The 24,470-nt window shown below is 36.6% G+C and overlaps 2 protein-coding genes across 4 annotated transcripts in view; one reads left to right on the top strand and one right to left on the bottom strand.

Moving 5' to 3' along the window:
• Positions 1-16,984, top strand: part of LOC144436543 (uncharacterized) — a 34,016-nt gene extending 17,032 nt beyond the window's left edge. For 2 of the 3 annotated variants that reach the window (XM_078125358.1, XM_078125356.1), the window contains exons 4-8: positions 1,700-3,003; positions 11,006-11,152; positions 12,126-12,289; positions 15,429-15,539; positions 16,472-16,984. In XM_078125358.1, coding sequence (XP_077981484.1) covers positions 1,700-3,003; positions 11,006-11,152; positions 12,126-12,289; positions 15,429-15,539; positions 16,472-16,496 — 1,751 coding nt within the window. In that variant the 3' untranslated portion in view covers positions 16,497-16,984. The remainder of the gene's footprint in view (positions 1-1,699; positions 3,004-11,005; positions 11,153-12,125; positions 12,290-15,428; positions 15,540-16,471) is intronic. The other variant, XM_078125359.1, reaches the window with a different exon arrangement.
• Positions 16,985-19,674: 2,690 nt separating this feature from the next.
• On the bottom strand, positions 19,675-22,240 carry LOC144436412 (uncharacterized). Its single transcript, XM_078125210.1, has 2 exons — positions 22,061-22,240; positions 19,675-21,417 (listed from the first exon to the last, which is right to left on the bottom strand). Exons 1-2 carry the CDS (start codon positions 22,145-22,147, stop codon positions 20,485-20,487), a joined length of 1,020 nt encoding a protein of 339 aa, XP_077981336.1. The 5' UTR covers positions 22,148-22,240; the 3' UTR covers positions 19,675-20,484.
• Positions 22,241-24,470: the final 2,230 nt, after the last annotated feature.

The raw sequence follows: 24,470 nt of genomic DNA, 5'->3' as shown, positions 1-24,470 counted from the left end.
CATAATATCATATCTAACAATTGATTCATTTGGTCATTAACAAGAAAAGTTATTTTTTTTAAAGAAAAAATAAATATTTCAAAACACGAATAATTCAATAACGTGTTTTTATATTTGTAAATTCATTGTCATACATTCTTTATATAGCATATGTAAGAGTTCGGTGTTTACATTCTTAATGTGATACGGTTATAAATCTACTTCTAGAACAAAAAAGCACAAACATGGCTTCCTTGTCCGTGAACAAAGCGAATCAATAGATTTATGCACGTGTCTATATGATTGCTATTTGCATAAATATTACCATATTGTCACAACTCAGCCACTAATTGTGATGTAACATTAGCAAAAAATCCTTGGATTTGTTGGATGTAAATGTTATGATATTCAATATTAGTATTAAATTACTCAAGTGGACGTTACATACTTCTGATTATGGCAGTCATTAACCAAGTAATTGTAATAATTACTGTAGATTTAAATATCCTGTTTAGACAACAAACCGTCTGATCTCACAAAATGTTAGCACAATGTACACAGCAGTCTTGGTTCAAGTCGTGACTAGAACTATTATAGATCCGGTAATCTAAAAGAGTCGCCTCGTTGTCATGAAACCATTCTTGATACAACGTCGCCTAACGTCCTCAGCCCTTGAGTAGATTAACCATTATTCAGAACAGTAGCTAAAAAGACCCACTGTGTGGTTTGTTGTCGTCCGAGTCTTTCACAACCTCAACTCCACAAGTGGACAATAGCCGTACTATGTACCCTACCAATACCTAGAGACCGCCAACTTAACAAAAGGTTGTGAATTCTTCTGTGGTGATCTAATTCGTGATGTCTCATTCCGTATTCTGCCAACATGATAACAGGGTGGCCATGGCCTAGCTGGGTTAATAACAAATTACTTGAAATGATTTAATACATACCTATATTTAGTATTAGATAGACATACAGACAGATATACAGATAGATAGATAGATAGATAGATAGATAGATAGATAGATAGATAGATAGATAGATAGATAGATAGATAGATAGATATATAGATAGATAGATAGATAGATAGATAGATAGATAGACAGACAGACAGACAGACAGACAGACAGACAGACAGACAGACAGACAGACACAGACAGACAGACAGACAGGCAGGCAGGCAGGCAGGCAGGCAGACGGACAGACAGACGGATATAGATAGACAGACGGATGGACTGATGAACATAGATGAGAGGACAGACAGACAGACAGACAGACAGACAGACAGACAGACAGACAGACAGACAGACAGACAGACAGACAGATGATACAGCCAAAGTGTTAACAGAGTCAACTGGATACGATATACAATTGCAATATTTGAACCTGAATATGTTTCATACAATACTTTATTAGGAATCGTCGGATTATATCAATGCTTTGAATAATCGTTGCTTTGGTTTATATGAAAGACTTGAATCACATTGAAGCACTGTGACAAGCAGCCCTTCAAATTTCAAGATATTCATTATTGACAAATTGGTTTGATGAAATATTCACCAACCTATCTATTTCACTTATCTATTTAATTATTCATTGAAAACATGTGGAAGTTAGCGACGTTTACGTGACTCATTGAACAAATATCATACATCAATAATTGATTATATTGACCACAGCGACTGTACAATGCTGATTTCTTTGTCGTCCTCGTTCACAGCCATAGATACAAGTGTTAGTACATCCAGCACATGGCAGAATTACCTGTGCACGACGGGGACCAAATGTAGCGACATTGATGATATTCAAGAATTTGTCGACGCCAGTCTGACGTCACGCCTCAAACCAAGAGCTCATTCTGCGCCTGAACCGCAATCACGTCAATCACCACAAAGGGAGATAACTGAAGATGAGACAGACAATTCAAAAACTAAACAAAGCAATGGAATATCTTCAAGTACTAAAACATTTGATCAAAAACGGGCGCCAACGGCGAAAGTGCCCTCTGGGACCAGTAGCAACCAAAGATCTGTGCAACAGACAATACCGGGGAATCTCGACTCAAAACGAAGCAACTCGGGCACCGACACGAAGCACGCCACCAGGGTGCACATGTCGAAGAGTGCTGTTAATGTATCACGGCTACAACTTACCTTAAAAGATCATAGACACCATGAATTGCATTCCGAGGAGGAAACCTACACAGTTAACGGGATCACCGGAGTCAAATCAACCCCGAGAAGAGAAAGGAAACTCAGACAGCCTCATCCAAACAGTGCGTCGTCCTTCGACACCATTTCAGAATCCGAGCGTCATTTACACCAACGTAACGGTCATGCAGAACAAGAGAATCTGTCTCAGAGCAAAGTCAAATTTTCATACACAAAATCCGGACATCCCGGTAGTACGTTAACATTTCTCTCGGATACAACTGATTCCAGTGAGGACAGACAGTTACATACAGCTTCATTAGTAACGGCAGATGGACAATTGTGCAGTTACTATGGAGATGATGCGGATCAGCTAACTCGCGCAACTCGGCATCTATCGGAAAAGAAACTTAGGCACATGTCACATATGTTCAATATGATGGAATCTCAAAATCTTAGCGTTGCAGATATACTTAATAGTACTCCTAGGCTGGAACGATATATTAGCATGCAACAAGCAGGCGAGACTCGCCAGTCAACAGACAAACGCCATGAACGTAAACAAAATACTTATGGTTACGAACTTGAGAGTAAACGTTTTGGTCCCTCAGAAAACGCCTTACCACCGGTTAATAGCCAATCACATGAACACAGACAACTTCAATATACCAATAAAGTGCAAGATAGGACGAGAAACGAATCATTACCGAGGGTTTCACCGACTTCAAAACTATCGCATGAAGCTGAACCAACAGGGAATGGTGAGTTTCATGCCGATGACAGTGTTCGTGGTGGACACGAAGTGTACGATGAGGATGAAGACAGTGATATTTTAATACGTGATGGTATGGACTTTAGCAGACTCACTGAAAAGGTCAGTCAAATTATAACTTTTTTTCTCGGCGACGTCAATCCCATCATAATTAGAAATCACATAATCACATTTACACCTGCTCAAATGAGAATATTGTGTTCATATACTTTTATTCGAAGGTAAAGTCCATGCAGAATTCTTCTCCCCAAGCTGTAAACTTTTGACATCATGTGTATTGGTTTTAAGTAGAACTCTTTTCATTTTAGACAACGTATTTTTATAATGAGAATTCAGTGACGTATCTTTTGCCAAATGACGTCGTCCACTCGAATTGTCTTTTTTAGATATTTTAATTGAACGTTTTTTGCCTTTGGTTGGACATTGGTGGTTTCAGTATAGTCTGTTCGATAGATTGGTAGGTTTTTTTCTAGCTTAGAGGTTATCCATGACATCGAATTCTCTTCTCACTACATGGTGAAGAGCGAGCGAAGCCATGAATAGTAGCCTCTAGACTAATGTTTTATCTTGCTAAACTAAAACCTGTAATATTTTGGGCTTTTCCCTTTTTTGAGTAGTGAATCTGTCATAATAATGTGAGGTCTTAAAATGGAAAATAATTATATATAATATCTTTGCTCTGGGAGTTTACATATTACCACAGACTAACGAAGACTTGATTGTGAAAAGAGTCTGTGATGTGTGTAGAAACTAAGCATATACATACAAATTTTGTCTACAATAATTCGTTTCCTTCGCACAAAACTTTCAATGATTTTGGCCACATCATACATTTTGTAGATATTGTTTTGTATTACATGTTCACAGTTTGGAAATATTTCAAAAGGGAAATCAACAAACGTACTAATTCACACATTTATCAAATCTTATCAAGAAAATCATAATGCAAAGTTCAAGTGGCACAAACTGAGTCTATAAGTTTTTTTTACTCAAGTGAATATACTTCCATAAAACCACATTCCAATGGTAATGTCGGTGCATATAGTCTATAACATTACAATAATGTCTCCTGACCATGTTAGAACAGTTCATTGCATAGTATGATTTTCCTGAACATTTTTGATACGTATGACAAATTACGTCATCGGCCCATTTATGGGTAATACAAGATTTGAGTTCAGTGGTTGTTAAGTGTGCTTCAGTAGGTACGATCATACTGCGATTAACTTTCAAATATGCAGTAAAAAGTACACCTATACACGTATAAACTCAGTTTGTGCCGCTCTAAGTGAACACTGCTTATATCGAGTTGCCCGCACAAGGTCACCTTGAATTTAATTTCAGCAAACACTTTTTTTCTGGCACCAACTGTTTTTTATGTAAGCATCTTCTAGTGTCCTTATAAAAGGTAAAGGGTGAGGAAAGTGGTATAATAGTAATAGTAAGGCAATCTTTAATCAGCTGCAGTGTAGTCTCACCGTCTTATTTGCCAAATCCTGATACAACGCATTCAGCCAAAATATTACACAGACCTTGCCTCAACAGTATATTTTATGATTTCTCTCAAACATGTATGTCCGATCCTCCATAATATGTATTGACGCATAGCCATCTTCTGTCAATAGGCATGTGAATCTCGTTGGACAGTTGACAATTATTCTCTCTAATCAGATATTAACTTCAGAAATTTGCAGGGATATTCCATAATGAGAACATAAAAGTAATGAATTTATACAACAAAAATATTCCATACCAAGACCAATACACTGTTCGTCACTGGGAGTGTAGGCTCTTTTATAAAAGTCATTTCGAACGTGTATATTTATTGATAAAGATAAAACAATGACAGTTCGCTCAGGGTTTTAACACTTTAACACGTGAGTGCTGACACAGTGACACCATTAACTCAAGTGACCTCAAACTCTAAACTTGAATAATGTGAAATTCTTATACTTTTAGCAACTACACAAGTCGGGTTCTAAATTACCTTAGCAAAACTAATATGATATTTCTAACGTTTTTCCTAGGTTTATTCATTAGGCATAGTTTGTGGTTGTTCCAGATTTTTCCACAAGCCAGAATTTTTTAGGACATTTGACTTTCCGTTCTTATCTACAGTCTACCCCCCCCCCTTTGTTCCTCAACACTCTGACCTTTAACCTCACTCCCATGGACTTAAAAGTTAATATGTGTCCACTTTTCGTCCTAAAAGCTGAACCTAAAAACGCTCTTTTAGCTACTTGAAACGCTAAATGTTTTCCCTTTCATTGTTGATAGTTCTAAGTAAACAAAGTTAATTGAAAATTAATCCACCATGACCCTTTATTGAACATTAATCTACCGTGACTGTTTTGGCCTGGTATTAATGCTAATCGAAGAATGGCTGCCGTCCAAAAATCCTTGTCCTGACATGCTATGACATGTGATGTTATATCGGTGTATGTTTCTTTTCTGAAGCTTTGCCAAGGGTTTCTTCCCTCCATCTTGGAATATCATGGTATATTGTCTCCTGAAGCGTTGGCGGTAAGAAATAATGTCGTTATCATAGTGCTCTCAGAGGACCGTCAAAAAAGTTTTTAAGAAAAAACACAAAAAAAACAAGGATGTTAAGAATTCGACACTTTTCCGTAGCAAACGCGTTTTCTTTCTGTGATGCGTAGTGGAGATCATTTGAACGAAACTGTATCAAAATGTACACATTAGAGGAAAAATCATCCATGTTTTCAGTACATTAGGCCAGCTAAAAATTAAATACAACTTAACTGATGACTTCAAAAAGCAAACAAAAGTGAAAAATTATCTACTCTATTTTTGAACGCCTGTTTTATAATTCCATAAACGAGAAATGCGTAAAGCAGATTGTTTACTAAACCGGACGCCTACTACTTGTTCAAAGTACTAAAAAATTCCCTTTCAATGTTCTCCTAATCTTTTGGTAACACAATTCTACCCTCGGGCGTACAAGAAACAAACAGTAGATAATCCGTAAACAAAAGGAACGATCGTTTAACAGTCGTACCTGTGAGGGCACTATAATCCAGGCTAATTCTGCATGCTAAAAATTAATGGTGGTGGCATGGCATAACATGGCGTGCATGTTGTCTTGACGGGTAGCACGTGAGAACCCACCCTTTTCTGCTTTCACAAAAAAACTTTAATTGCATTACAGTTTCAGGGTTGCTTAATATCATGCAACAGCACGACATTTCCCTTTTCATTTCGAACCCAAACTAAGCTGACAATGGCTTGTGTAAACCACTTTGCTAGAAGCAGACTAGCGTGTTGAGAAACTATGCCTGACCACAGTCGTTCTAAATTCTAGCTCTATGATTCCTCTACTACAGAGGACTGTGTGTTCATTACAGACCTATAGACCGTCTATGTCATACTATTTCCCATATAACTTTAATACAACCATTGAAGTATAGAATAACCGTGTAGGTGAAACGACTACCTCCATGATGTAACATTTTAATTCATTCCACTTTTTTGGTAAAATTAAAGAGCCTCTGAGAGGAAAATTGTTAAAATCTTCCTTGGTCGGTATACTAGTCTTGTGGACACAGGGGTACTTCATCAGATACATACTCAGACCTCCAAACATTGTCTGGTGATCTGAGGTACACATTTAGGGAATGCAACTGATGTTGTTCTACATACAATGATAAAATTCCGACCTGAATTCTCAAACTTTTAATAGTGATATGTGCATGCATGTAATGTGTTCAATCTCAATTCTGAAACCACCGAACAATAATTATTTGGTCATCTGGGGTTAAAATATGTGATAGGTACTAAAACTGATAATGTTTCAAAAGTTAGACTTTGGTACCGTCAAAAAAGTAAAGAACTCTGTAACAGAGCAAGACATTTGTATCCTCAGCACACACTGATTGTACAACCATGAACACCATGTGAACTATTGGAGTCAAGCAAATCTCTTTTTATGTCTACGAGGAAATACAGTAGGGCCAGTTTGGGCATCGAGAGCTCTTACAAATTGTAGACAATGAAGGGGGGAGAACATACTTCCTTATTTGGGAGAAAGTTGTGACGTCGACTATGTGACGTAATCATTTGTAAAAGGAGCGTGGTGACATCATTGTGTATACACGTAAAAAAGCCATTGTTATCTAGGTATAGACTGTTTGTAAGTACTTAATTAGTATGCACTTTTACTAAATATGGGAAACAACATATAAACTGGACTAGTAATAGACATACCTAGCTTGGCTCAAGTCAAACTGTTGACGTGTTATTAGTTTACACATATTATACTTATATAGACCGTACACGGTACACGAATGGTTTACGGGTGATATGAATTGAATTTGGTTAATTTTTTGCTAATGGTATGTAACAAATTTAAACTGTCTGCAACATCTGCTGTGTGACCACTTTATATAAGTTTGTGTTGAACATGAAATGTATTGGGGAGTGGTCAGATCGCCGGGATCGGTTTGTGGTTGGACTGGTTGTTAAAACTCTGGGCGACACAGATAAATCTAGCCTAGTATTAAATTCCATGTTACCTTTTTCGGTATTAGTGGGCAATAGTGTCCGTGAAGCAACTACACACATGGACAATCAGAGTCCGAAGGTGAGAATTGCTAGGTATACGTATATACATCGCTTGACATAATTCGTATAAAAACGACAGCTCCCACCAGCACAAACGTCATCGTAGTCAGTTTTTCCACGTGCAAGGAATATATATATATATATATATATATATATATATATATATATATATATATATATATATATATATATATATATATATATATATATATATATATATATATATATATATATATATATATATATATACTCAGTATATAAAATGTCTATGCTGGAGTAAACAGCTGCAGTGCTCAATACACTATATATATATATATATATATATATATATATATATATATATATATATATATATATATATATATATATACACAGTGTATTGAGCACTGCAGCTGTTTACTCCAGAATAGACATTTTACATATATATATATATATATACATATATACATATATATATATATATATATATATATATATATATATATATATATATATATATATATATATATATATATATATATATATATATATATATATATATATATACATTACGACTTCCACTCAGCTTCTGAGTAAAATTCCAAGCAAGTTAACGTTAATACAACTGATCAATTAATAAAGATTTCCATGGATGATCAGTGCAGGTTAAATTGTTTACAACTACCAATGAAAATATCCCTATGCGAATTCTTGGGTCACCCCGTGTCAAGGTCGTGGAATTTGCATAATTGGATATATTGCAACCTTTTTTAATACTCTGGTGGTGGTGAGTTAAATAATAGGTGATAATGTATTGTTTTAAACTTAATTAGGTGATAATTTCTTAAGATTTAAACAGTGTACATTAATATAAATGTATAACTGTTTTTATCAAGAACTTGAAGATAGAGTGTGATAATTTTAAATATTCTTAGTATAATATTATCATGGTATTTTGTTTTTTAATTTGTATGTATGTATGTATGTATGTATGTATGTATGTATGTATGTATGTATGTATGTATGTATGTATTTTAAATTATCATTTTTTTCCCCGAAAAAGTGTAGGTCCTCTCCCATGTCCGTCAGATCCGTTGATAGGATCAAATCTGCTTTAACAAGCACACCTACACTTGATACACACATTTGAATGTTCAGTTGTTTTGGTTTTTATTTGGTTTTTGTTTATTTGCATCAAAATTTCACTGTATAGGAAAAGCAGAAGGCCTTATTAACATCCTACACCTTAAGAATCTATGATTGACAGGGGAAGGTGGTGTGTACACAATAAAAAAAGAGAGAAAAAGTCTTATTTACGTTTTTCCATTTTTATTGTCATAACACCAGACTATTTTGAGATGTCCTGTAGCTCGCTACCAAGAGAAGGACCTCCCGCCAAAACCAAAGACAGCCCCTGTCCAGGTATCTTTTCTGTGTTTTTTGTTTGAGTGTCAACTATAAAACGTCACGGTCTGGTCGAAGATGTCATTATTTAAAACTTATAGACACAGAAGTTTCAGTTATTCTTAGTTGTATTTTATGATAATTATGAAAGTATTTGTGTTATACTAGTATATTCAAATTAGATTAAACAGCAGTCACGTCATTGACAATTAAGACTGAGACCACATTTCGTCATTTCAGTATTTTGTTCAGCAATGTTTAATTTGTATTTTTTTATTTTGACAAATTCTTATTTATGATTTCAAAATGCTATCATAAAATTTGAATAGTACAGAGGTGACTTCCAGCTTCAATTAATACAAATTTAAATAATTTGGAATATTTTCAAGGTTTTTATGTTGTTATGAAAATTAAATCGGACCGACGAATTATTTATTCATCTTGAAATCCTTCTACTAACTTTTGTTGATAGAGCTTTTTTAGTGTTTGTTGGTTTCTAACTCTTTTTTTTTCATTCTTTTGTTGTGGATTTCATTCTTTCTTCTTAGTCTTTGTGTGATCCTAAGGTTTTTTAAAAACGTTTTCTTTAAACTAATAATTAACTAAAAATCGTGGTTACACGACGTAACATCATGTGAAAACTTTAATACCTTTGAAACTGCATTTGTTGCAATGACGTCACAACTAAAGATTCTCAAAAGATTTCATAATGACAATACAACTAATAAATAATATGCATATGATATGATAATGACATCACAACTAATAATTTGCATGTGACGCCATAATGACGTAATTTGCATGTGATTTCATAATGACGACTCAAGTGATAATTTACATTCGATGCCATAATGATATCACCATGACTAATGATTTACATGTGACAAAATGACGTCACAACTAATAATTTACATGATTGTGATGTCATAATGACGTCACGACTAAAATTTACATATTTGTCATAATGACGTCACGACTAACAATTTGCATATGATGTCAAAATGAAGCAATAACTAATGATTTACGTATTAAATTGTATATCATTTGCAATTCAAAGCGAGGTCGCGTCAAGTCAGGACCTCCACGGCGTTCAGCTAGATATTCTAAGGTGAGAAAGTAACGGTGTATATAAAGTTGTAATTATAATGGTTTCCTTCTAGTTTTAAATCAATATTCCACTTTTGTAGATTTTTTTTTATCTAATTTGATATCTATGATGGAAAATTTTAACTTCTCTGCAATAATGATACTAATACCATAGTGCGTGTAATGTTTAGAAGAGAAACACATTATTGAATTCGTTGATCCTGGAATACTGCTGTGATGAAAGATAACATATAAACACTAATGAATTTTATTTTTTTGTCAAACTTAACTCAAACTTTGAGTTTTACAAAGGGACGACTCAGCATAAGATCATCAATTTTAAATTTTAATTTCACCATAATCATGTATATAACTGTAATATTATCATTAAAATCAACGACATTAAATTTATCATGTTATTATGTATAATTTGGGGTATCTTTTCCTTCACTTTGATTGGCTGTTATCTAGTCAACTCTGATGACGGTCAAAGAACGCATCTCATGTATCGTACTAGGCAAGAAATACACACATATCATGGTAAGAGTCAATGATCTCCCGTCCCCCCGGCGGACTTTTCATTCACCTAGTAACCATCCGTAACCCTACTGCACCGTATCCGTAACGAGAGTCTCCACACGTCATCATGTCTTTGGGTGATGACGGCGGTACTAACCAATACTGGACAGTCAGCGCCATACCCAGCTGCGTCCACCGAAATGCATGCATGCATGTATCATATGTGTTTTGCACTTGTGTGTTTCATTGTTTTGTCATTAAAATGAGTGAGTGTTTCTTTTAATCTAACGAAACAACTTTGCATGCCATATTTCTGTTTCAGTCCCAATGCAACGAGTGGTACCTCAGTCCTGACACTGGTTATGTGAACTCGATCTTCAACTTGAACTTGAAGTGTGCGCACTGTGTGGGTTTGAAGTGGCTATAAAAGCTGGTTTTGATTTTTAATATTTCCTAAATAAAAAAGTGAAACAACAACCGTTTTTTTCTTTTCTAGCTGCGCTCATACATGAATATTTTGTTTATTTATTAACAGCATCGTGGACCACCTGGGTTTCGAGCTAATACAGCAAAGAATCCATTAAGTAGGGCTAGAGAAACAACCCAAAAGAAGCTTTGCACACAATTGAACGCTAGGAATATCACCGGTGAGGGCAGTATAGCGTATGCCCCGGCAGCTGAGGTAAATATTTCTTCTTGTTCCAGTAACTTGTGGACAGATTTCTTGTGGTCCAATACAGTCATAGTCAGACAGACGTGTTGCTATGGAAACAAATGACATAAAAACATTTAATTAACGATTGATTAATGTTACATTGTGAAAGACATCCCTGAATATTCAAGTCACTGTATAAATCTCTAAGTCATAGTATATACGTACATCACTTTTACTGTCGTATTGCCAAGGAGCAAAAGACGATAGGAGCATAAACTCATGTCGGATTTATCTTTCAAATCTGAAAAATATAAAACTACTAAAATATAATGACCTTGCAGTTTGTTCTCAGGTTACACTACATAACTAATGGAGAATCATGTTTTCAATATAAAAAAGAAAAACCAACCATTTTGGGCCAGTGTGAAGAAACAGGACAATAAGATTCACATAATTACCTTTCAGAAAATACACATTTTTTTAGATAGTTATCATCATTACAGCAGCAGCACATACATACATACATACATACATACATACATACATACATACATACATACATACATACATACATACATACATACATACATGCATGCATGCAGGCAGGCATGCATGCAGGCAGGCAGGCAGGCAGGCAGGCAGGCAGGCAGGCAGGCAGGCAGGCAGGCAGACAGACAGACAGACAGACAGACAGACAGACAGACAGACAGACGCACACACACACACACACATACATACATACATACATACATACATACATACATACATACATACATACATACATACATACATACATACATACATACATACATATTATATATATTTACACACTCACTCACTCACTCATTCACTCACTCACACTCTCATTCACACAGATATTGAAGACAAAATGTGCAACAGACAGAAAGCATTGTATACTAAATACTAGTATTACACACGTTACGAACTGACAATTTTTTGGCAAGGCCTCTTATACCACAGTCAAATCTCTATTTTCTAGGAGACAGCCACAGAGGATGCCCAAAACCATCGCTGGCAGAGTTCATTACATTATCTCTATGACATGAATAAAAGTCACATGGCAGAAGTATTAGACCCTCGTGTACAAACACTTACCGAAAGTCTAGACAGAGGAGAACCATATCAACGAACAGCTGGTCTCAAGTAAGTTGTACATGTATATGCAGTGTAATTGACAAGCGTATTGTTCTGCCGACTTCTGTATACTATGTGCAGCGGTACTTAACTGGGCAAACTAATTGTAGATATAGTTGGGTAGGAAGTGAGATGCTAGAAGGCAGAAGACATTAATTTTAAAAAAAATTCTGAGTAAACGAAGGAAAATTGTAGTAGTGCCGGGGGGAGGGGGCACTCTACGCGAACGTACTTTTAGCCAAGCATAAGTTACTCTATTTTAAAAGGGGTCTTTCACAGCAATCATGAATGAATTGTGTTCATCATTTAAAAAAACAACTACTGAAAATTGGTGTAATTTTGAAAATATGACTTGACCATTTATTAAATTATTTTACAACTGTGAATCTGTTATTCTTTCATACAAATATTATTAACTTAAAAGCGGACACAAACTTTTCTTTTTCTCTATCTGGTAAAAGTGTATTTCAAATGTAAAAGTCTAGGGGAACACTTTAAAACGTTAGAGCTTATTAGGTGCAATCGTAGACTGTAGAATACGAATCAAAGTACAGAAAGCCAATTTTCTCTCATTGCTATAAAGGCGAGCAAACGACTTGACTAGTTTAAACCATGATATATTGATTATGTTATTTGTTCTGAACTACGCCCTCACAGTTCATCTTGAAATATCAAGGGGTAATGTTTATTGCCACGTGATGTCAAAATAGAAGTACCCAACTATCAACAGTATACATAGTCTGTAAGGTACGCCGTGACGGGCCGCCCTCAAACATCGGCCAACCCCTAACATCTGTATGTGTGAGAGGAGGCCGGTGAGGGCGAAACGTCACGACGTATCTTACAGTCTACAGTATACACTGTGTGATTATTATAATAATGTATTATATGATCAAGTTTTTAAAAAAAGCTATGTTGTCTGGGCTTCTGGTTTAATTTGAATTTAGTGCAAATCATGTGAAATTTGGTACCAACAAAGTAATAGTGAGTCGATTGATATGACACGCACATATATATGCACTCAAAATTAAAACATGTTGCTAATATACTGTTGCAGTCTTGATGTTAGCTTCACACTATTTTCACTGTTTTTTTATGTCCTGCACGCTTTTTTGACAACTTAACACAACATTAATAAAATATAAACAAATTTGTGACTTCTTTTTTTGTTATTATGCAATTTCACACTGATTTTTGCACTGTCTACTTCCATTAACCTGAAATGGCCACTAGACAATATCAAGTCAGATAGGTCAAAAGGCACTTTATTTTCAAATGTCACGTGTACTGGTCTGAGGCAAATTGGTTTGAGCTTGTGCCAATCACGTGTGTCAAATAGCACGTGCGTTTATTGTATAGCATCACAGACTGTCACCATTTAGTCACTGAATAGTTATGGTGTAATCCGAGTTGAATTGCGCTCAGAGTGGTAGGGAGGAGGGGGGGAAGGAGAGAGAGAGAGAGAGAGAGAGAGAGAGAGAGAGAGAGAGAGAGAGAGAGAGAGAGAGAGAGAGAGAGAGAGGGAGAGAGAGAGGGGGGGAGAGAGGGGGGGAGAGAGGGGGAGACAGACAGAGAAAGACAGACAGACAGAGATAGACAGACAGAGACATACATACATACATACATACATACATACATACATACATACATACATACATACATGCATACATACATACACGATACATACATACATACATACATACATACATACATACATACAGACAGACAGACAGACAGACAGACACCCCCCCCCCTCACAACACACATACTGACGGACTAACAGACAGAGCCGCCATGAGGGAAATGTAAATCGTACATGTGTGATTATGTGTTGCAGTTACTTAATGATAGACAGTGATTTTAATTGCTGTGCTTTTATGTGCAAATACAGGAAGAGAAGCGGTAATGTTTCACTTCGGCCAAGCTATCCTACTACTTGCCAATACATGCCTTATAGTGCCGCAACGCTTCCTCAAGAATCTATTAACGCTCTTTACAAGTAAGTTACAGGTCATGAGCACTAGTGCGATAACACCCTTTTCGTTCAAATACTTTCCCGCATGCTTCTTCCGCGGAAAAACGTTTGAATCAAACATCTCATTCTAGAGATATTTGGGTGAGTTGCATATCGTACGCGTTAAGTCGACAAAATAACTACTTTCATCGAAATTAATCTTTATATTCTAAAATAATGGTGGGGGTTTTTCATGGGTAATCAGAGAAAATCTCATTCAACATAGAATATCGTATGAGAACAGAATACTACTCCACCGTTGACTGTACTACCACACGTACATGCCCACAAAAACAGTCGTGCTGTGCCGAAGTCTACTGTCGCTATCACCCGTGTGGCGTATACACTTATACAATTACTACTGTACCATACCGTTACTATAGCAACCAATAATTTACACATATACCATCCAAGTTACGGGTCTTTACAAAGTATCACATCGTGTTGAGTGAGGAACTGAAGATTGTCAAAAGTCAAAAATCTTCATGAAGTTGACACGTCATGCTGTAGCTTATCGTAACGATAAAAAAAAACTGCGAATCGTGAAATATTTTTTATCATTTAATTTTGGTGTTTAAAAATTTATGGATATTTACACGACAATAGAGTTATACCAATGACATTCCTACCGTACCACTGACTTTTGAACTGTTGATCGACTATAATATATAATCCTTCTGTGTGGGCTGAGAGGGTAGGAATCCGGAGGGGGTGGGGATGGGGGCAGTGATCATTTGTCTAGTATTAACATTACCCAATCCACTTGTAAAACTAGGAAGTCATATCTTACAATTACTACCCCCTTTCCTCTACTTTTAATAGTTTATTTAATAAAACTAAAACTTCTCGACTGTTTTACTTAATAGTCGTCTTGTGCCTTTTTTAAAATGGTTAGCTGGCTGTCGATATTGTGTCTATAATTCATTCGTTCCTTTTAAAAAATTCATTAGTAACATAGTTTGTCAAATGATAAATATATTAAAACTTTTATCCATAAATATATCTAATCATGTAACTTCACTAATAAATTATTCATACCATATCATACTGCACAATGAAACAAAAGGACCACTTAAGTGTCTGTGTTTATTTTGGATACAATTGAACCACTTAGGTATGTTTTTTGTTGGATAGATTATCACGAAGAAAGAAGAGTACTGACTTCAATCAGTTGACGATAGGTGATAGGACATTTACTGTTGCTGAATTTACAGCATCGGCAGCAGCAAGGGCAGCCAACACAAGGTGAGACAACGATGTGTCCGCAACGCAACGGTTGTCACGGAACTGTTAGAACTCAGTGAATGGTCCAAACACAGAATTACAACCCTTCTCACTAAACTGTTACAACTCAGTGAATGGTCCAACCACAGAATTACAACCCTTCCCTGAACTGTTACAACTTATAATTAGTGAATGGCCGGTCCAATCATTCACTCAATTGCAATTGGGAAATTAAGAGAGACAGTTCCCACGCATCTTTCATTTACTACCTATCTGGTAAATTTGAAAATCATGAAACAACAAACAATTCAGAAGGCCAAATGTAACCATGGTAGCGTTTAAACACTGTGGATGGCAAAAATGAATTTGCAAGTGAATGATTTGCGATTGAGAACACCGAGTCACCGAAGATCATATAATATTTTTGTTCCCTCCATAACTTTATTCATTGGTGTGTCTGTGATATTGCCTTTTTCAAAGATATACCATGAACAATCTGTATACATGGATGCACAGTGTTCTGTACCAGTAACAACCTGACATAAGAGATTGGTTTTTACCATCTAGACAGAGTAGTCTCAGATCACGTGATTTTTGGCAAACTGAGACTAGTCTCAGTAGAGCTAGACGTTTATTTTTCGCCATCTGAGACTGGCAAACTGGTCTCAGTTGGTGACTTTTTGCAAACTGAGACTCTCAGTTCATGGTCTCAGTTTAACGTTTTAGGTACCTTTACAATACCTCCTCCTTCCCTCTAGATCTGTTGTGACATCATCCGGTGTTGAAGTAGTACCCAGACAGCAAACATTACCAGTTGATATACAAGACCCATATCATCAATAACGACAGCAAAGCATTTCCAAGTCCAATATTTCCCAGTAGAGTAAAGATTCAAGTTCAAAAACTTAGCACATGATCTGATAGTTTGTTATTTGTTTCCTACCGTCTTACAGGAAGAAAATTGCTACGACGAAGTAATGCCAATGTCGAAGACAAATGGATCATAATTTGGACAATAAGATTGGCTGAAAGGACAGTACTTCACGTATAATGATGACATCAATATCCTGGATCAAAAACTCATCAAAACAGTTAACGTTCTACAAATTTTAGCTTCCTTATATACCTTTTCCATGCAATGTTACCATGACAACAATAGAGACTTCCTTACACGGCAAGAAACAGCTTCGTTAGTGTTTTTACCAAGTTTTTTTTTAAACTTTGGTAAACCGTCCACGTATACCGTCCAAACTTCAACACATCACATAGTTTTTCTCGACAGAAAGACAAAAGACGAATTGTAAATTTTATATCTGGCGTTGAATATCAAAATCATGTACATATAATTAAACTGTACAGACAGTTTTATGTAAATGTGGATATAAGATGTGTACGTGACAATATCAAACTCATGACCGTCCGATTATGAAGAATCTAAATAACATATGTAGATTATTTAAATTGATTTGAAGCAACTCAAACTGTGAATATCAAATTCTTTTCTGATCACTTTTTAGGAAAAAAATGAAAAGAAAATGACAATAAACTTATAACCTTTTCTTAAAATCGCTGTATTATGTATGTATGTATGTATGTATGTATGTATGTATGTATGTATGTATGTATGTGTGTGTGTGTATGTATGTATGTGTGTGTATGTGTGTGTGTATGTGTGTGTATGTATGTATGTGTGTGTATGTATGTGTGTGTGTGTGTGTGTGTGTGTGTGTGTACATGTATGTATGTATGTATGTATCAAAACTTAAGATCAGCAAGACTTGTAGTAAAAGTATAAACTGCATCTAGACGATGTATGTTATATAACTGGAATATAGACTTTATTTATCAAAACACTGAGTTCGGCCACACCGCCTGAATTCAAAGCCAGAACCAGGAGAGGCAGGTGCTCACAATTCCGCGGTCAAAAACCAAGTCCTGAATCTGCGACGCTATGGTCGTTACAATATTTAAATCACAATAATTCACACATATGAGACGAGCTTCCTAAGATAACAATAGGTCGTGCATAATTATGAGCGTCATGGAAATGAAACAAAGGACGCTAAACTTTAACTTGAATGACATCTCTCGACATGCGATATTAGTGTACCTATTGTCTTGACACGCCAGTGATCTACTGCAATAAAAGATATTCATTTCTCTAACTAGGTGTTTGGCGACATGTACACACAGCGTCATGTACACACAGCGTCATGTCTGAACCCAAACACAAATTCATGACATAGGTGTGTGTATGTGTGTCGGTGTGTGTGTGTATGTGTGTGTGTATGTATGTATGTATGTATGTATATGTATGTATGTATGTATGTATGTATATGTATGTATGTACGTAGTGCAAATTACGTTCATATTCATATTATGTCTGTGTCCATTTTTAATATACCTATTTAAATGTGCCCGTTTGTACATATTTGTATGTCTATGTGTATATGTCCATATTTCAAAGACCAGGTACTATCAATCCTAGGTTTTGGTATTTAGTGCTATATTTTTTAATATCAGTGACGCCATACACTTAAGACCAATATGTTCTGAACTACCCACAATTTTTTTTCCGTACCAAGATTTTAATCCTAATCAGGACTGGTCCTTTAATAAACAGACGTTCCCATGATAATTATGCATTAATAACGTAGATAGGGATTATTAGTTTGTTATATTACTACGTCCCCTCTGAACTTCAAAAAGTTTATACGTGTACCATTTAAACACACACCACCACCAGCTGACTTTAGGTAATGGTAGTCTCTCAAGGGCTATAATTCCATCCAACTCTTTGGCAGTTACTCGTTTAGGTCATTTTTATTTCAAATAAAGAATAATAAAGCCCTGAGCAAATTTATTGCTACCCCTATACGATCAGGTGTGGTTACAATTCCAATTCAGCAGATTGCCAGCATACAAACCTAGTTCAGATGACTCACACCATCATCAAGGCACTTTCACTATGAGTCATGGTGGGAGGAGGCCTTCAGTATGGAAAGAGTCATTTTTTAATGAAAACAACGAATTTTTGGGACATGACTATATCTTTTAATTAATTTATCCTCGACAGAATTATTGTGCAAATTCAACGTACGTTTGTGTATGAGTCCCACATATGATGATACGTGGTTTGTAATTTTGTGCTGACTGCCACAAACTAACGAAGCAAGACCAGTCAGTAGTCATTAAAAGTGAAACTGTTGCATTTATTCATTCTTAAGAGCGAGATTAACTGTTTAATATACACCTCCCCCCTTCTAACTAAATTGGCCAAAATGTATTGGAGTAGTATGTAGTGCTTTGAATACAAAACCAGTATGTAGCGAAGAAAATTCTTTTATTGACACTTTACTGTATTTTAGTGCCATGCATTTATTGTACCAAAAATTCTTACATTTCTTTATTTGGCATATTTATTTTATAGAAATATTTGTATTTAGGGGTACAAAACAGATACATTAAAAGTAAAATCGTTGTTGTAGGAAGAGAACTAAGTGGTCCAACCCCCACCCCCGCCCCTAGAGTTAAGAATATTTTTTTATCCTGCATTGAACTGTTGATCTCACTCCAAGGAATTAACAAATGTTTCACTGTTGATGACTACTGGTCTCGTCTTACCGTCTTACTGTTGCTTGGTGAGTAACAACACCATGGAAGGTACAGGACGGGAAAAACTTGTTGGCTGATACAAAAATTTCCTCGGTCCGGTACACCCGCAAAATATACTTTGAAGGGCGCCCTCATTAGTGGGAAAAATCAGTAACCCCTAACTTTGCAATTCATGCGGTGATTTGTACAGTACGCCCTCGTAGTTACTCGAGGTCACCGATTAGTCGGTGCATATATAGACCCTAAAGTCTATGGTCGGTGCTGTGGTACATGGTTGAAATGACGGAATGTCACCATATATTATACAGTGAACTTGCAAACACCAATCAATGCTTGATATTCGGATTTCATTACGGCAATACTTTCAATACTTTTAATATTTGTTCGAATACTCAGCTGTCGATGTGTCATCATTCAACCATTCTTCAGATTACAGTTTTGTTTCACTTTTGATATCACACTGAGACACAATCACTTCACACACATACCAGGCTCTCAAACTTGAATCAATTCCAAACGGAATCAAAGAAATTAATGTTTAACAGTAAGGTTATTTATTATAATATTTCCTTGACATTAAAAATGCAGATATAGATATATTATGTACATAAATATAAACATTTTTTACACATTATTGATTCCGACTTTTGTAAGACAAAAAGTAACAGAACCACAACATTTCACTTAGAAAAAGCGAAAACAACTTTAAAATTCATGATAGTAACAGAACTCTGAAAAGGGTAATTTTTCAGAAAATTGTGTTTTCACTTCCTTTTGATTAACTTGTGCACAAGACACAAAACTGACGTACGCACTGGAAGTATTTCTTGTGGATTATCAAAATTTGGGCTTAAAACTATGCAAATACTTCAACTCATGCGGCAAATTGCACTAATTACTATTTACAGAGTATTGGGTATGAAAAATTGTTGTAAAATTTGCCAAAAAATGCAACAGTTGGTCTCAGTTTTTAACATGATTGCCTGAGGCTGAAACTGTAAAGCTTTGCATACAGTGGAAGGCAGTACTCTAAAGTCTCTAAATTTAATTGTTCTTTTTTATTTTCTCCTTTAACTGGTAGAAATATCTATAAAAAGAGCTCATTAATATGAGTTGCACCATATAACCGATATACAGAAAAGTACTGTCAGAAGTTGTAACAGAAAGCCATGTTGCCCAGCAACTACATGTGTTCATTTTATACTAAGTATATATTACTGTCCACGGTATTAGTAGTGGTTTGCCAACCAGTGGCGGTTTCCTTCTCAGCGCATCTGTCGGCTTTGCCTTCATATGCACTCGTGGCAGCGAAACAGCTATGTATTAATGTTCGAAATATTGTCCTTTTTTTTTACATATGTCTTTTCATATGTAGCGACAAGTGATCTGATCTTGAGAAGGCACGTTCGCAGAGGCGACACTGGAAGGGACGATCACCGGTGTGTTTACGGAAGTGGCGTGTAAGTTCGTCTGATCTGGCGAATTTCCAACCACAACCTTTCCATGAGCAGTGGTATGGTTTTTCTCCCGTGTGGGTCCTAAGGTGAGCTTTCAGATGTGAACTTTTGGTGTATGTTTTACTGCAGCCATCATACGTACAGGCGTGACTTGCGGTGCGTTTTCGGCCCCAGCTTCGCCTGCCTTTCCTTTTGGTTGTTGTTTGTTGAGCTGTTGCTGCGTGTGACATACTATCAGGAGTAGCACCTGTAGTGTTCATGAGCAGGTCCAAGAGCGGAGATGAAGGAGGGGTCATAGGATGGCGCACTCCTTGTTGCTGTGCTGTTGTTGGCATGTGCAGGCTCAATGGTTCGTGTTTGATGAAACATGCGTGTTTGAGTGGATCTACCACGGTTCCACTGTTTGGAGAGGCTGGCGGAGACATGTGACTTGATGGCATTTGAAGTAATGATGGGTAAAGCAGTTTTTGATTGAGGGTCTGTAGTTCCGTATACTCCTTCTGTGAGAAGGTTGGAGTGACATTTGACATTGAGAAGTGGTCAATCGCGATGTCCGGGAGATCAGTAAACGCGGAACTAAAGTCTGGAATACACAAGTCATCTAGCGGTTCTTGTTTTATTTTGATGTCATTTACGCTGTTGTTGAGAATGAAGTCAAGGTCCAACAGGTTGTTGTAAGTCTCCAGACAGTCAATGCCGGACCCAGAGCCACTGGTTGTCGTGGATGTGCTTGAAGCACCAGGACTTCTCGCTTCGTACCTGGAATGGTCAGCTTTCGACTGCAAGTTGAAGTCTCCATAGAGAAAACTCTCAACATCTTGCCAAACCTGATGAAACAATGAAAAGAAGAACAAAAGTTAGAATTTGGGTCGAAATAGTCTGAATAGTAATCATGCATGTTTTCTTACGACACACAAAAAGTTCTATAACTGACCCGAATTATAATTAGGTATTTGCATAAAGCTATCAATGGTAAAACAAAGCCGTGTCAAGTACACACAGCTCTCGGATTACATCACTGGCTTCAATGCGAATCAAAGTTGGTGTGAAATCAGGAAAATACTGTTTAGGTCAGTGTTTTGTAAACCACAAAATTTCGACCGGGTTTGTCTCAAACAATGTTACTTGCAAAGTTTTTTCTGGGACGCATTCTACGAAAACGCGACTCCGCGCATTCCTCATCACCCATGAATTGAAGATACTAGTACCACGCGATGCGATGCATAGCGTGAGCTCATTTCGCCGAATCAGTTAGAAGCAGAAAAAAATAATATATATCCGAAGCAAATGCACTCAGGTCAATTGTTAATGCCTACATATTTCTAAGCAGCACTGACCACTTTTTGTTTGATAATATTATATCACATGCCATACGTTTTCCGTTATTTGCAGGATGCAATATTTCCATGTGCACGCTTGCGTAAATGAGAAATAGCAGTTGCAAATAATATTAAAATAAAAATAACTTACGTTTACAATGTCTGAAGAGTCGCCCATATCAGCAGGTGTCGATGTCAGCAGGCTCGCTCCTCGCTCAAATTCAAAACTTGATGTCATTTTCGTTAATTGTTTATCATATGTTGAAAACACGGAGATCTCAGATTCGTATACAGTATCAGTGATATCTTTGACTGTAGTGTTCTACATTCGCTGGCCCTTACATGTTTTACCCGCTTCATTCCAAAGGCCCGGCTCGACCAATCAGCGCGTGAGCTATTTTTAGATCCCTATATAAGCGCTGTGGCTGCTAATGGCACGAGCTCAGTCGACTAGTTCCGAGCCGTGAGTTCACATCGCGGTCGCTATGGTTACATGTAAATAAACAGCATTAATAATACAACTCATTGAATATTCATGAGTTACTGACGTCAAAGCATGTCACATACGGATGTAACGGGCGAATCGGAATGCCTTTATCGCTCCTAATAAGGTAAAAACGGTGTCATAGGTTAGATTATACATGATAAGCGTGGGAGAGAATCTGTCACCAGTGCCTGCGCGGATTGCCTATCGCAGCGGATCCGAGTTTTCCGGGGTTTTATTTCTAAATTTAGACGGGGTATATAAACCACGGTAGGTTCCTTGTGATGACTCAGTTCGGTACCTGAAATCTGTGGTGGAAATATCGGGAAGGGATGATTATCGGTGTGTCAGGATGAATCGTGAACGATTTTGAATGACATGACACGGAATACCCTCGTTACGTTTGTTTTGATTCACTCACTGTGTTTTGGTATTGTAGTGTAGTAGTTTACTAAATGAATGACACCGTAGGGTTTTTTATTATAGTCAGTCAAATCAGGACCCTACCGCTAGGCTTGGACAAGTTTTTGGAAATACAACCAAAAACAGTAAATTAGTAAATTTATGAAGTAAATGATTGTCGATTGGGCCATGATGTATATGGTGAGAATTGTACCTCGTATACCTCCATGATTAGCTCTGGATCAGATGTATCTGCTCTGGTTGTATGATGTATACGCTACGAGGTTCGAATGTGTCGAGTCGAACCATTTCGCGTATGCCTTATGCTATGTATGCTTATTTAAGTTAGGTTTGATGTTATACTATATGTAGATATTATAATATCAGGCTACATCTCGAATATATATATTGATATCTTCGCAAAGTGTTCCGTTAACCCCTCCATCCCCCACTACGATCCACGCACAATGTTCACAGGCGTAGCGAGACTTGGTCCTCACTTAGCTCTGGATGTATACACTATGAAGTTCGACACGTCTTCCTTCTCCGAAGAAGACGTGTCGAAATCCCCGGCATAGCGAATATTTCCAGAACTAGGTCCTCACCATATCGCTATCAAAACACCATATCCCAGGTGTCAGATATGTATGTCTGCGCTAATGCAGACGAAGATAATCTTACACAATGTTTAATTGTGACAGCGGTTGTCAAAGATCATACATACCATGGGTCACAATGTAGTGTATGACTCTTGTGAAAATAATATGTCTCGTTCTCGCCATCAACAGTTTGTTGAATTCCTTTCTCGTAGTTCAGAAACTCAGTTGTCAAATGTCATGCTAGATCGAATAAATGTCTTTTAATGACGGGGAATTGTTAAAATGTTATCGTATTAACAGGTTTCAAACCCGTATACGCTGTAGGTGTTCCAACATGATCTGTATTTACATTCGAAAAATAGTGGTTCTTGCCCACAGGGTGACGAAAAATACAAGAAATATAGTGTGTCATGGTTTTTATATACATAAAGACAGATGGTACATCGAATCGAATGATCGGAAAACAGTTGGAGACCATTAAACATGTTGAAACTTATTGCTCCATACTTGTATTGTGTACATATAGTGGTATTATTGGAAGTAACAAATAAAAATCTTTGTTTTTACACTCAAATAGTCATACAAATTCTGTGACTTACTCGTGAATCAACCGTCTATAATTATATTTGATGGGGGTAATTCGTTGTTAGTTGCCTTGGAACATAATTTTGAATTTTAATATTTTCATGCAGTAAAAAAATATCTACCCTAACGCAGTACGTTGAATTGAACCCTTGATATATATGAATATATGTGTAATTCTATACGGCGTCCATTCGATCAAACAACGTGATTCTTTCATGCTATAAAAAACCTGGACCATTTCCCTGCAATGACCCGAGGCACTCTACGATCTAGAGGTCACCATATGGTTTACTTTAACCACACGCACCACATTATATTAGCCACGTCCAGACTCGTCATTCCAACTGTCTCATATTTTTTTTCTCATATTAATCTAATTTTTCTTCAAGGCCAATTTTGGATTAGGATTAAAATTTAGGCGCGAAAAACAGTCATGACAGTTATAAAGAACAAAGGATAATCGTCTGTAATGCATATGACCACACAGATAA

The sequence above is a fragment of the Glandiceps talaboti genome, chromosome 6, assembly GCF_964340395.1.
Source record: "Glandiceps talaboti chromosome 6, keGlaTala1.1, whole genome shotgun sequence".
NCBI lineage: Eukaryota > Metazoa > Hemichordata > Enteropneusta > Spengelidae > Glandiceps > Glandiceps talaboti.
Note: the sequence above shows the minus strand (reverse complement) of the source record. Positions and strands in the feature narration are given on the sequence as shown.

Coding starts and splice junctions, on each gene's coding strand:
- LOC144436412 (XM_078125210.1), bottom strand. CDS start 22,147: ATGACATCAAGTTTTGAATTTGAGCGAGGAGCGAGCCTGCTGACATCG. Junction 21,418..22,060: donor ACTCTTCAGACATTGTAAAC/GTAAGTTATTTT, acceptor TTGTTTCATCAG/GTTTGGCAAGATGTTGAGAG.